This window comes from Mesoplodon mirus (genome assembly GCF_964341445.2).
Source record: "Mesoplodon mirus genome assembly, chromosome: 16".
NCBI classification, from domain to species: Eukaryota; Metazoa; Chordata; class Mammalia; order Artiodactyla; family Ziphiidae; genus Mesoplodon; species Mesoplodon mirus.
The window spans coordinates 1,031,647-1,046,531 of NC_138992.1; the positions used below are offsets into that span (position 1 = coordinate 1,031,647).

The following is a 14,885-nucleotide window of genomic DNA, read 5'->3' on the forward strand; positions in this document are numbered from 1 at the left end:
AGGCTCAGCGGCCATGGCTCATGGGCCCGGCCGCTCTGCAGCATGTGGGATCTTCCCGGACTGGGGCACGAACCCGTGTCCCCTACATCGGCAGGCGGACTCCCAACCACTGCGCCACCAGGGAAGCCCTTGGATGTGATTTAGAAGCAGACATTCTCTTTTATCTTTTAGGGTATTTCCGAATACTGGAAAAATTAATACAGTTATTGGTGAGAAGCCTGGTTATAGCCAAAAGTGATGAGACTTTATTTCATTTGTCTTAGGAATGCCCACAACGCTTGTTTTTCTTACAGGTGACTAGCAACTTTCTCCACAAAAGACTAAATACCACTTTATATGCTATAAATCACTCCAAATCATTTTAAAGTCTCTTAACTCAAAAAAAAAATAGGTAAGCCCAAGACTAAAAGGAAGTATTCATAATAAATATATGTTTGGGGGAATTCCTGGCGGTCCAGTGGTTAGGACTCAGCACTTTCACTGCCGAGGGCCCGGGTTCAATCCCTGGTCGGGGAACTAAGATCCCACAAGCCGTGTGGTGCGGCCATAAATAAACAAATAAATACATGTTTGGGAAGACTTTGACCTAGAATATAAAAAAGACTCTCGGGCTTCCCTGGTGGCGCAGTGGTTGAGAGTCCGCCTGCCGATGCAGGGGACACGGGTTCGTGCCCCGGTCCGGGAAGATCCCACATGCCGCGGAGCGGCTGGGCCCGTGAGCCATGGCCGCTGGGCCTGCGCGTCCGGAGCCTGTGCCCCAAAACGGGAGAGGCCACAACAGTGAGAGGCCCGCGTACTGCAAAAAAAAAAAAAAAAAAAAAGACTCTCATAAGTAAATAAGACAAACCATCCAATTTTAAAATGGGCAAAAGATGTGAATAGACACATCACAAAAAATGATACAGATGCTCAGCATCATCATTCAGCAGGCAAATATAAATTAGAAGCATGAAGAGGCATTGCTATGTGCCACTGGAGCGGATGAGGGTTTGGAACCGTGACAATACCACGTTGGTAAGGATGTGGACCAGTGGAACCCTGCCAGTGCAGGAGTGTAAAAGTCTACAATCACGATGAAGAACTTTTTGGCAATTTCTCATGAAGTTAAAATTCACGTATTTTATAATCCAGCAATTAAATTCCTAGGCATTTACCCAAGTGAAATAAAGAGGCACGTCCAAATAGATACTTTTACGGAAATGCTCATAGCAGTTTTATTCATAACAGCCAAAGCTGGAAACCCAAATTTCCATCAACAGATGAATGAATAAGAAATGATGCTTACCCATACAGTGGAACACTACTCACAAAGAAAAAGAGCTATGGAAACACAGAACTACTCAGCTGAGTCTTTAAAACATGCCAAAGTGAGAGAAGTTTGGATTACACAGGATTACATGCCATATGAATCCATTTATATGAAGTCCTGGAACAGGCATAACGAATCCACACTAACAGAAAGTGGTTACTTGGGCCTGAGGTGGCATTAACTGGGAAAGAACAAAAGGGAACATTTTGGGGTGACAGAAATGTTATTCTTGATCATGATGATGGTTACACAGGCATATGGATTTGTCAAAATTCTGTACGCTTAAAATAGGTGTTTTACTGTATGGCAACTGGACCTCAACCAAAGTTGGTTAAAATGGTCTGGTAATATATGCTTCTATATACCATTTGAAACATCTCCAGTAATGGTGAGTTTTCCACAAGATGGAGTACCGTATGCTCTTTTTTTGAATTATTTACTCCCTCAAGGCTTCTAGGGTTGCTGGAGTTTCAGAACTCAAGATATGCCCTCATGGGCAATCCATTATCACAGCATTTCAAAACTGGTTGTCTTGTTAACGTTCAGATAAAAGAAATTCAGAGGGAACAACTAACAGTTCTACTGTGCAATACAACTGGCCTGCTTTTGAACAGCCCTACCCAGAGAGGGGTCCACCAGTCCTCCCGCTTCTCCAGATTCCCTCCCAGATCCTCCTCTGCTCTAGCTGACAAATGTCTACTTCTCTCTGTAGACCAGTTTGCTGTCACCTCCTCTATGAAGCCGTCCCAGCTGCCCCATGCCAAATGAGTCACGCCTTACCTATGCTCCTGCACAACTGGGAACACACTTCTCTTTCAACACTTAACTCAGCGTACCGTGACCTTCCTGCCTCCCCCATCAGACTCTGGACGACTTCAGGACAGATGGTGTCTCATTCATCTCGGTTTCCCAGTATTTAGCACTGGTCCTTTTAGATAATTACATTTTCAAGTCAATGACAAAACGAGCCAGAGAGCAGGGAAAGGGGAAGAAGTTGGGCTCAATCATGGAATGGCCGAGACAGGAAAAGTCATGTAGCGCACCAGGACTGTGTGCCCTTTGAATGAATTAGAAAGATACACAGACGACTGACTGAGGACAAGCCTCCCCCAGAGCAAGTGGACAGTCATGGACAAGCTGTGAAGGCAAAAACACAAGGGGCGCCATCTTACTCTGGCTACTGCCTGCAAGTGCTGAACGCAGTATGAGCCGAAGACGCCAGCAGGGCCGAGAGGAGGTATTTCCGACAGACCAGCAGATTACACAAAACAGCAATAAAAAGAGCATCCAAAAACATATTTTAAACAGCAGTATAGAGAGGACAAACCAAGTACACAAGGACTGGGGTGTGCTTTTTACTGCCTTGCTCTAGACGCCAGGGACACATAAATCAATCAGATATGCTCACTGTGCTCCACGAATTAACACTGTAACAAGGAAAGAGAGAGGATCTGAAACACGATTTTGGCATGTCAGAGTAAGCGCAGTAACAGAGGTGAAGGACCACCGAGGAACGGAAGCAGAGGGGTAGCGGGCTGAGCCGAGAGTCAGCCGGGTGAGGAGAGGGGGCATTCCAACCAGCACAGAGGCAAGGAGGCAGGAGCGGCCTGGGCAAGTGGGGACGTCCAGCGGTTAGTGCTGCCGCAGTGCCAACGGTGCGGCAGGGAGTTACCCGGCGGGAGAAGAGGCCCCAGGAAGCAAAAGGCCTTTGGATGCAGGATGGGGAGATTGGAACTTATCCTAAGGACGACAGGGAACCAACTTGTGGTTTTAGATAAGAAAGGATGCTTCTCCAACTTGCCTTTCTGATAGATCAAAATATTCTAAGGAATACTCTTTTAAAGTGATACGATTAGATACGTGATTCTACTTTAGAAGGGATTTAACTCTGGGGTGAATTGTAATTGTACGGTGAGACAGAAGACCCTTCTCCCGAGGCCGAGCTCCTCCCCCCAGGCTGGTCCAGCTCCAAGTCAGCTGTCCAGTCACGTGGCTCTCCTGCGGGCACGTGCTCCCAGTGGAGGAGGAAGACAGCGGGCCGGCTGGGCAGCCAAGTGGGAGGTGGCAGCCCACTCCAGAGGCAGCCCTGCCGGTGACTCTGGGAAATGGTGGCACATCCAAAGCCGCATGACTTAGGGCTCATACCAGTCACTTCGAGTATCACTCAGTGAGTTGGAGAATAGTTACAAGTCTGTGTGTTCCCCCTGACCTACATACTTCTCACCCAAATGTATGGGGGTCTGACTCAAGGGAAGCCCCTCTTGGTGAATCTCTTGGCTGCCTTTGAAGTCTGCAGGTGAGGTGAACTCTGTCCCATACTGAGTACATTCGTAGAGTTTGTCTTCAGCATGAATTTTCTGGTGCTGAAGGAAGTTTGACCTCTGAATAAAGCCTTTCCCACAGTAACTACATACATAGGGCTTCTCTCCAGTGTGAATGACCTGGTGCAGGAGGAGCTTGGAGCTCTGAATGAAGGCTTTCCCACAGTCCTTACACGCAAAGGGCCTGTCCCCAGTGTGGATCTTCTGATGCTCAGTGAGATGGGCTTTCTGGAGAAAAGCTTTCCCACATTCCTTACACTCATACACCCTCTCTCCAGTGTGGATCTTCTGGTGTCGAATAAGGTATGAACTCAGAAAGAACGCTTTCCCGCACTCGTTGCATTCATAGAGTTTCTCTCCGGTGTGGATCCTCTGGTGCTGAGTGAAGTTCGACGTCTGGCTGAAACGCTTGCCGCACTCGCCGCACTCGTAGGGCCTCTCCCCGGTGTGGATGCGCTGGTGCTGGATGAGCTTCGAGCTCCGGATGAAGGCCTTGCCGCACTCGCCGCACTCGTAGGGCCTCTCCCCGGTGTGGATGCGCTGGTGCTCGATGAGGTCCGAGCGGTGGCGGAAGGCCTTGCCGCACTCGCCGCACTCGTACTGCCTTACCTCCGTGTGGACCTGGTAATGCCGGATGAGGCTGGAGCTCCGGATGAAGGCCTTGCCGCACTCGTTGCACCCGTAGGGCCGCTCCCCCGTGTGGATCCTCTGGTGCCGGATGAGCAGCGAGCTCTGACTGAAGCCTTTCCCGCATTCCTTGCACTCGAAAGGCCGCTCCCGGGTGTGGACGCGCTGGTGGCGGATCAGGTCTGAGCTGTGACAGAACGCCTTCCCACACTGAGCGCACTTGAAGGGCCTTTCTCCCGCGTGCGCTTTCTGATGCTCCACAAGGTCCGCGTAGAGAAGGAAGTCGTTGCCACACGCGTTACACACGTAGAGTCTGTCTCCGCTGTGAGCGCGTGGGTGCTCCACGAGGTGGGAGCTCTGGCCGAAGCCCCTCCCACACTCATCACGTCTGTGAGACTTCTCCCCAGCCTGAGAAACCTGATGTCTGACCAGGTCCGAATTGAATGGGAAGCTTCCGCAAGCCTCGCGCTGGTGGGCCTCCCCTTCGATCAGCTCTCTCTGAAGCAGGAGGAGGTTTGAGCTCAGGACGGGGCTTCCTCCTGACTTACTGGCCACCTGCGCTGACTCTCCTGTTTGGATCTTCCAGTGGGTAACTGTCACCTGCTTGAAACCTCCCTCCTGGGAGGGGCAGCTCCGCAGGCTCTGCCCGTCCAGGTTTCCCAACAGCCCCCCTAATCTGGGTTCAGGGCCCCCGCCAGGCGCAGGGGCAGCGAGCTCCATCACTGTGAGGGCTTCGGACACTGTCTTCTGCAGATTTCCATGCTCAGAAATTCAGGCTCCGGAGTCACCTTCTAGTCACCAGTCAGTCTGCAATCAAAGAGAGTACGGTTATCTTTCCCCTTCCTTAACAGACGGGAATCTGCTGGAGCGGGCGGGTGGGCAGCAAAACGCATATCCAAGGAGTGGGAGAGAGGAAAGTGTTCCCTCTGCCCACACTCCCAGCCCAGCACCGTGCTCGGCTCACCCTGCCGGCCTCTCCGCTGGCGAAGGCCTCTTCGGGCTCCACCGCTAACACCAACTCCAGGGGACAGACTGGCCGATGGCAGATGGGCAGGGGTGTGGCTTGGACTCCACTCCAAAATCAAGACAAATTCCAAAGAAACTCAGATGGGTTGCTCTTACCACCTCTGCGCTGTCCCTCCTTCCCCAGCTTAGATGGTCGATGGGATTATATTCATTTGGGGGATATATTACACTCATTCCCTTGCATATTAATCCTAACTCCCCTGCCCTTCCCCTCCTCCATCATACTTGTGTGGGAAAACCCCAACTCGAGTAAAATTCAGCTTGCTTCCTGATCGGTGTCTGCACCCCTGCCGACTCAGTTCTCTCTACATTTATAACCACTTGCCTAACGGACCCGAGAGCTGCCGGCAATTTCCACACTTGGCTAACTCCCCTGTAAGATCATCTCCTGGTTTCTCCTCTCCTCTCAAATGTCCAACACCCCGTCCTTCCTCTCAGGGACGATGACCTTGCGTCTTCCTTCAGTGAGAAAATAGAAGCAATGAGACGAGAATGCCCACTTTCTCCCACATTTACCAACCTACCTGTGTTTGCGCCCACACCACACCCTCCCTCTTTACGGGGTTAAATGTCCTTGATCGAATCCAAGGTAAAGAAGTCCACTTGTGCACCCCCGGCCCTGCACTGCAGAAGTCTGGGGTTGGAATGTTCACCACAGCCCTGTTCATATCACCAAAATATCCATCAACAGAAGAAAGGGTAAAGTGAGGAGTCCTCCAACAACGGAGGAACGCATAGCAATGAAAAGACCTGCCCCGCACAAAAGCACAGGTGAACCTCACAGACGTAACGGTGAGCCAGAGTTCATATCGTATGATCCTAGTTATACAAAGTTCAGAAACAGACAAAACCAACCATGGTGGGAGACTCGAGTCAATGATGGTCTCTAGGGAGGAGATCATGGTTGGCAGGGGTGCAGGGAGGCCTCAGGGTTCTGGTGACCTGCAAGTGGGCCTTGCTACACGGGTGTGTTTGCTTTGGAAAAGCCTGTGCTTATTTAACCTCCCACGGTCTCTGGGACGCTGTGCCCAGCTCCCTTCTCCAGCTCTGGAATTCTCGCACCCGGAGCTCCGTTGCAGTCACGCCCTCTCCACTGAGAGCCATCCATTGCTGTGTAACAGTTCACCTCAGACTTCCAGCAGAAAAGGGACCCAGCTCCCACCTCACAGGGCCGTAGGTCGGAAGCCCAGCCTGGTATGACTGGGGCCCCTGAGAAGGGTCGCACAAGGTGTCAGCCAGGCTGAGGTCTTCTCTGGAGGCTCTGGGAAAACGTATTTCCACACGCTCAGGTTGTTGGCAGAATGTGGTCCCCTGCGCTTGTGGAACTGTCCCCGATCACCGGCTGGTGGCCCCTCGGGAGCACCCGCACCTTCCAGGCAGGAGCAGCTCAGACACCCTCTCTGATTCTCTTCCGTGACCAGCTGCAGAAACCCTGCTTTCTGAGGGCTCCCCGACTAGCCCTACCTTACGTCAACTGACCGCCAGAGCCCTCCCTGGCAGCCAGGAGGGGTGCACAGTCAGGGCCATCTCAGGACCCTGCCTGCCACACCCCAGCTGGGGCCCAGCCCACGACGGAGCCCAGAGCACCCCAGTCTCCACCTGGGGCAACTAGGAAGGGCCACCCAGCCCCAAAGCTCCACTGGGATGTGCCTGGGGCTGTTTCAAACCCACTGCCCGATCCCTCCTTCCTCACAGGTGCATCCCCGAGAGTGCCCCCCAGCTGCACCCACTTCCCAGGAGCTCCGTCCAAGATGACACTGCATGATCACCTCACCCCAAATCTGCACCAGTGGGAAGCAGACCAGTTGCTATGCAGCCCCACAAAGCGATGCCCTCCAAAACCCATTTCCAACGTGGCTGCCAAGGACAGGGATGTGCCCCTGAGGACACAGCCAAGCAGAGGGGAGCAGCCCGGGGGCAGGAAAGTGGTGTAACCAGGTTACACGAGCTCTATGGCCGCAGGGCTTCTTCCCAACAGGCTGTTCTTTTTTCTTCACGAGGGACAGCTCGCATCAAGTGCACACATCTCGATGAACTCCTGGCGTACACCTGCCTAACCACCAACACTTCCATAGCCCAGAGCCTCCCCCTCCAAGGGGAACCATCTCTATTATTATAGGTGAATTCTGCACGTTTTCAATTTCAATTAAATGGAATCATACAGTTATGTTTTGTGTCTGCTTTTTATTCAACATGTACCCACTTTTTATGGAGATAGAATTCACACACCATAAAATTCACCATTTTAAAGTGCACAATTCAGTGCTTTTTAGAATACCCCTAAGGTTGTAGGACGTTCCACAGTATCTAATTAACTCCCGAGCACTGTCATGACCCCACCACGTGTCTGCTGCTGCTGAGCGCCGTACCGGGGAGGCCACTTGTGTGGCACAGACCTCACGGTGTGCGGCCTCCACTGCGTGAACACACCGCCGCACGCCTTCCTCTCTCCTATCCACCAACACCGAGGGGCTGGCAGCTCAGGCTTGGGGACAGAGCTGCCATAACTGGTCCCGTGCTTGTCTTCTGGTCGACAGAGGTGCTCATTTCCGCTGGGTCCTGGGACTCCTCCGCTTCAGTGGCCACCAGTTCAGGCTGCCCTTGCAGACTCCACTGGGCACCGCAGCCGCTGTGGACCAGCGACTGCTGTGGGTTTGGGGTTCTTCTCCTTCCTGAGTGGGGGCATCTATGTGGTGGGTGAGGAGACAGCATTTGGGGAGGCCGGGACTTCTCTGAGTTTAGACTGTGACCACGTGAAGAGGCCCTGGTGCCGGGAGAAGGCCACACAGAGATCCTGGCTCTGGGCGGGAAGCATAACTGAGCATGACCTGGTGTGGGACCCAGGGCGGCCCATGGGGTAAACTGTGGCCGAGACACACTGCCCGGCGTCCCTGCTTCCTCTGAGTGATTGAAACCCCTCCAGAAATTTTAGTGGACACACAGCAGTGAATGACTTCATTTCCTGAAGTCCCCTGAAGTGAGGTGTGACCCTGTGACTGATTCCAGCTGTGAGACAGGAACGGAAGGGATGGGCGCATGCCACCCATCTCCCACCCTCTCGCCCACCTGTGGTGACGTGCACGGAACAGCACGGTAGGCTCCAGGGCGCTGGAGGGGCACAGCCGCCCACCTGCCTGTGAGATGGAACATGAGAAACCAAGTTTCCTGTTGGAAACACTATTTTTGAATCTCTGTTACAGCAAAGTGAACCCATGCTTAAATACCGCTATTAGACAACGTGACTATTCAGATGCAACGTTCCCTGGGATGATAAAGGAATGGAACCCACACACCAAGAGCTGACAATGGGGATGAGAAGCTGAGCACAAGTCTATGCGAGGCATTTCTCTCCGTGTGAGATTTGCAACACGGCTTCCTGGAGCAGCAGCCCTCTTGGGGTGCCCTGTGACGCAGCATTTACGACCACCGCCTGGTGACGTTCGCTGAGAATGTTCTTCTGAGTTAAAGGCCCACTAACTTGGTTTAAAATCTTTTCTGCTTATAAAAATTACCTTTAACTAGTTATTTTTTCAAGGTATAAAGGTAAACTATGCTATTTAAGAAAAACTTAAAAAATGACAATAAAATTACCCTTAACCCCACCACTCAGATTACACATGGACATTCTTCCTCTAGTGCTTTTCTGCACCAATGTATTATGAAATCAGGACCACACTCCTCAGTCTCATATCCTGTTTTACTTTTATATCTTGTTAATTCTTAGCGATTAATAACATAAGATACACATTGTAAAAGTATTTCAAGTGGTAAACACAAAATATAGACTATGATAACCTCCAGCAATCCAACAGAGAACCACTGTTAGCTGTTCAGTTTATACACATTCATCCAGACCTCCGATTAAACAGAAACAATGATACATTTACTTAGGTACACACGATTTTCAGATATAAACATGGGATCACACTATACCCATCCATCTGCAACACTTTCTGGCATTCTTCAAGTTCATTCACACAGATGCACCTGGTGTTCAGAGCGGCATCACCATCACAGGCACTCAGAGGCCCTACTACACATCGGGCGCGGGAGGGAGCAACCATCCCTGTGCCTCTGGGGTCACAAGGAAGGATGCTCCCTGACGTATTCCGCCCACTTCTCTTCCCCAGACAGGTGGAAGGAGTTAGCCAAATGAAAGGTCTGAGAGAATAACTAGGCATGCAGCACCCAACCTCTTTGACAGGGTGTCCAGCAGGCAGGACAGTGTCTAACCAGCACTCGCCTGAGAAGTCCAATGTCACTCCAACCTAGGCTTTGACCAATAGTGAGGTGACCTTTCGCTCTTCATGGGCCTCACTGGTGCAGACTTGGGAGGGCAGGAGGGGTGCTACTGATGAGGGGCCCTCAAACCCCAACCAGGCAGTGCTGAACTGGCCTGCATGGTCTCAGGGACACCTCCAAACCTTGTGAGGCAGCTATTACCTCTATTATTTACTCTATTTCACAGAGGCTGAGAAAGTCAATTACCCGAGACTGTTAAGTGCCAGAGCTCAGGTTCAGAGCCAGGCCTGTCTTCCTCCACTGCCCATTTCCCACTGTTGAAGATTTGTTTCCCTTCCCAACTATGATGTCACTTTTACAGGATATTTTGCTTAGATCAGCTGGGAATAGTATTATAAAAGTAAGCTTAGGGCTTCCCTGGTGGCTCAGTGGTTGAGAGTCCGCCTGCTGATGCAGGGGACACGGGTTCGTGACCCGGTCCAGGAAGATCCCACATGCCACGGAGCGGCTGGGCCTGTGAGCCATGGCCACTGAGCCTGCGCATCCGGAGCCTGTGCTCCGCAACAGGAGAGGCCACAACAGTGAGGCCCACGTACCGCAAAAAAAAAAAAAAAAAAAAAACAAAAAAAAAACAAAACCTTATATTTTAAATCTTGTTATTTTTCTTAATTCAAAAAAAGGGGGGAAGACTTGGTTTTTTGTTTTGGAGGTGATATTTTCTGATTTTTTTGTTCAAAATGACTGTTATACCATCTGAAAACAGGCTTGCATATATTTACAAAAATATAGCTTTAAAAATGCATGCCTTTTCATGATTTTCATAACTTTTTTTTAACTTTAGAGGAAGTTTTAAAAATTAAATATACCTTGCTTTGAATAAACATTTATCTTAAATTCAGCAATCTTTCAGTTTCTGCTTAGCTCCTTTTTCTTCTGTGAATTCAAACAAAATTAAATTGATACTCTTTCATTTAAAGAAACCTGAATGAAATGAACAAAGGAAGTAAAAATACGGCAGACTTCTTGTTCCATAACATCCGAGGCTAACGTGGCCCAGGCTTCTGTTATAACATATAGAATTTGCTGGACAAAATATAACATGAAACTGTCTAAATGCACAGTTGATGCTGAGAGATGGAGCAAGCCTCAGTGCTGGGAATGAAGTGGAAGCTTAGCCTGGGAGTGGAGCCTGTGAGCAGCCCAGAGGGGCTCAGGGACGGTGAAGGGGCAGTGCCCGCCGCAGGCACTAGAAGCCGTCTGCACTGGTGAACGGGCGTTACAGCCTTGGGCTTACAGGTTAGCCAAGGTCGCTGTCTGCTGATTACAGCCTAAAGAAAGGAAGCAGGAAGGTTTGCAAAGCTTCACCCTTGGGAATAATGGGAAAAGGAGAGGAAAAAGACACACGAGGAAGACATGGACTAGAGCTCCAGGAGAATCTGCACCTCTGTGCTGCCTCGCGGCCGCCACTGTCATCAACCTGAGCTTCTGCCACTGCAGCCGTGCTGGGGACTGAGTGCCTGGCGTGTGCGTTTCCTCCTTCCTCATAACCATCCACGAGGCTCAGGGAGGTGACTCGTTTAAGGCTGAGCCAGCTGCTAGCGGCTATCTCCTCCTCCCACCCCACCCCGTGGCCATTTGGTTTTTGCTCCCAGGGCTCTGCCCAACGATGCCAATGGTCTTCTCCTTTCCTGACAAGTTCAGTGTCCTTTCAACAGTCATCTTCCACAACCCGAAGCAGCACTGGACATGCCTGACAGCTCCCTGAACTGGTTCAAGGCCTCACCCTGTTTCTGGGTCAGCTGCTTCCCTGAGCACCCCTTCCATCACCGGCTTGTGAATGTGGTCTGGGCCTTCTCAGCTCAGCTTTGCAAGCCCCATCGTCCCCAGGACCCTTCCGGGAGAGTCAGGAATCCATCACCATCACTCCAGGAAGGGCTGGAGCCACCAAGTTAGGCTTGTGAAAGTACAGAGACCCCTCCCCACTCATTTCGCTCTGTATTCTCCATAAGAGGGATGCTGCAGTTATATCGCCATTATTAAGATACCGTTACAACGTTACATCTACAAGAAGTCCCACCTCTGTGGACAGGAGCAAGGTATCGCCTGAAGACTCGGTTAGATTGGCATCTCTCAGACCCTAGGTGGGCAAAACACATTTCTGTCATTCACTGGGACTGGAGCTCGGGGAAAGGATGTGCTGCAGAGAGGCTACTGCAGCGTGATGAGCTCTACAGACAAACTGCCTGAGTTCAAACTGGCCTCCAGCTAACATTCCTGGGAAACCACAGGCATGCTACTCAGGCCCTGAAGATCCCATGACCACCATGCAGCCACTGCATGAGTGGGTAAGACGTCCAGGACATCAGCAGAGACGGCCACCGGGTTCAGATACGACTCTAGAAAGGGAGCCTTCAGGGACGAGCTGGGACAGCGCAGCCCATCACCTCTCCCCACCTGGGAGTTCTCCTTTGGGACCAGGGCTGGAGGGGATCCTGTTCATCACCTCTACCGCCGCCAGGACAGAGGTGCCGGCTCTGCATCTCCTCCAGCACAAAGAGGCTCGAGGCCCCGGCCACTTCCCCAGCATCGTTTGGAGAGCTCCTTTGGGCTCCTGGGAGAGGAGGCAGGCTTAAAGCAAAACAGGAGTACTAGCCGCAGCTGTGCCCCCCACCCCCCGCCAGGCCACCTCGGAAGGGCTTGTGGGCTTGAGAACTGCGACACAGACGCTGAAGCTGGAGGCTCTACGGCTTGGGTGTGTGACCCCTGGAGCCAGAGAAAGGAACCAAGAGAGTGGAACCGGGTATTCACCCACACGACGTTCCTTAGGGAGAGAAGCTGCGGGCCCCGGGCCGGACTGCAGCCCAGCGGGAGCGGCCGTGACGGCTGCCAGGAGTCGGGCTCACCGTGGCCCAGGCTCCGGGACCCCCGTGCGGGGCCGACCGCGCTCAGCCCGCCCGTCTGCCCGACCGGAGGACCCTGCCGCCCCCGCCCGCGGCCCGGAACGCGCCACTCACCCGGCGCCCAGCGGCGAGAGGACGGCGCGGGCCCCGCACGCGGACCGCTGGCCACCCGCCCCGCTGGCCTGCTGACAAAGCCCGCACGGCCACCCGCACGCCGCAGCCGGAAATCGGCCCGAGGCCCCGCCCGGGGAGCTTCCGGTGCCGCTCTAGGCGCGCAGAGACCAGCTGGCCTCTCGGTGGTACGGACCTCCGGCCGGCCGCGGGCGGCATGGAACCCGGCAGGGAGCCGGGCAGGGGGCAGAGCAGGACGGCATCTCCCGCGCCCCCGCAGCCTTGAGCGCCGCCTGCCCGCCAAGTGTGTACGGCTGACAGGGGTTGTGTCTCTCGGGAGCTGTAAATGCTGGCGTTGAGAACCAGGCGGAGCTCCCGGCGCCCAGCGGCCCCGGGCCCCAGGGCGTGCGTCCTCCCTCCGCCTTCGGGCACAGGCCGAGGGCCGCTCCTCAGAGAGGCGAAGCCTGGTGTGGCGCGGGCCGCCGAGGGCTTCCGCCTCCTTCCCGCGGCGGGCAGCGCTTCCCGAGCCTTCCCGCAGAGGCTCACTCCAAGCCCACGAGGAATGTCCCCCAACATCTCCCTTCTACGGACCAGGGACTGAAGCTGGAGAAGCCAGGTCACTTCCTCGAGGTCACACAGCTAGTGAGTGGCCAGGCCGACCGCCTCGAGGGCCACACTCCTGCCCTGGTCGTGCGTTTGGTCCTGCGGGAGCAGGAATGGCCGCTGGGGACAGTCGCGGGAAATCCCGCTGATTCCCGCCCCCCCCCCCCCACGGGTGGAAGAGCATGCCTCCAATTTCCAAACCCAAAGCCGAGCAAAACACAATCCAGCTGGACCTGGGGAAGGGCAGTATTCACAAGCACCAGCTCTGTCAGGGGGTGAGATGCAAGGAGCAAGCGAGGGGGTCATTACAATAAGCAGTGCCAAAGAGAGGCCCTGGGCCCTGAGGAAGTGCTGCTGACGGCCACCCAGAGCACACACACACCTCTCTGCACAGCAGGGAAAGCTTCTTGGAGGAGGAGGCCTGAGAGGAGAGAGGGATGTCTCTTAACAAAACATGGACAAGATCTGTATGCTGCAAATTAAAAGATGCTGATGAAAGAGATCAAAGAAGAACTAAATAAATGGAGACATTATCATATTCATGGATTGGAAGACTCAACATAGTAAAAATGTTAATTTTTCCCGAATTAATCTAAAGGTTTAATGCAATTCCTATTGAAATTCCAGAAAGAATTTTAGTAGACACAGATAAGCTTATTCTAAAATGTATATGGACAGGACAGGCCCTAGAGTAGCTTAAAAATTCTTGAAAAAGAATAAAATGGGAGGACCACCACCTGATTTTAAGACCTACAATATTGCTGCTGTAATCAGGACAGTGTGGCATTGGTGGGGGGATAGACACCTAGGTCTATGGATCAGAATAAAGAACCAGGCACAGATCCCACACAAATATACCCAGAGGGGCTTCCCTGGTGGCGCAGTGGTTGAGAGTCCGCCTGCCGATGCAGGGGACACGGGTTCGTGCCCCGGTCCGGGAGGATCCCACCTGCCGCGGAGCGGCTGGGCCTGTGACCCATGGCCTCTGGGCCTGCGCGTCCGGAGGCTGTGCTCCGCAACGGGAGAGGCCACAGCAGTGAGAGGCCCACGTACCGCAAAAAAAAAAAAAAAAAAAAAAAAAAACAAAAATATACCCAGAGGACTTTTGACAAAGGTACAAAAGCAATTCAATGGAGACTTCAGTTGATAATAACGTATCAATGTCGGCTCATCAACTGTTTAAAAAAAAAAAAAAGAAAAGTAAAACAGCCAAACGTATTTTTTTGTTGTTAAACTTTCGTCAGTATTATTAATAAGCAACAGTCCCTCTCAAATACCTGTGGGTGGTGCAAAGTCAAGAGAAATTTCATTTTCTACTCAAGACCAAGATTTGCTCTTTATTTGAGAACCTTATGTTGTTTTGTTTAACTTTTTAGGTTCTTCTAGAATCTAAATTAAATCTACTTTCTTTAAAGCACTTAGCATTCCCATCACATGTTCAAGGGCAGTTACAAGGTCATATGTGACATGTTTTTCCAAGATGTTTCATCTTTGGGCAGATCCAGAAAATCTTGCATATAATCTTTTGATTGTTCCAGAGAACGTCATCATGATCAGCACAATTGAGGTCAGGTCTTCCAGTGACATGACACATAACACAAAAAAATACTTCTAGATTTTTGGCCAAAATTCTGACTTCTACACAGCTTTACCTTCTCTAACCATGTCAGTGCCAGTAACACCTACTTGCCCTTGGTAATTTTTTAAATCAATGCCTAAAATGGTAAGTTTCTTTTTTTCAGTCCT

The 14,885-nt window shown here is 52.0% G+C and overlaps 1 protein-coding gene across 1 annotated transcript; it reads right to left on the reverse strand.

Moving 5' to 3' along the window:
* Positions 1-411: 411 nt before the first annotated feature.
* Positions 412-14,624, reverse strand: ZNF623 (zinc finger protein 623). Its single transcript, XM_082601292.1, has 2 exons — positions 12,540-14,624; positions 412-5,064 (listed from the first exon to the last, which is right to left on the reverse strand). Exon 2 carries the CDS (start codon positions 4,975-4,977, stop codon positions 3,493-3,495), a length of 1,485 nt encoding a protein of 494 aa, XP_082457418.1. The 5' UTR covers positions 4,978-5,064; positions 12,540-14,624; the 3' UTR covers positions 412-3,492.
* Between the last annotated feature and the right edge of the window lie 261 nt (positions 14,625-14,885).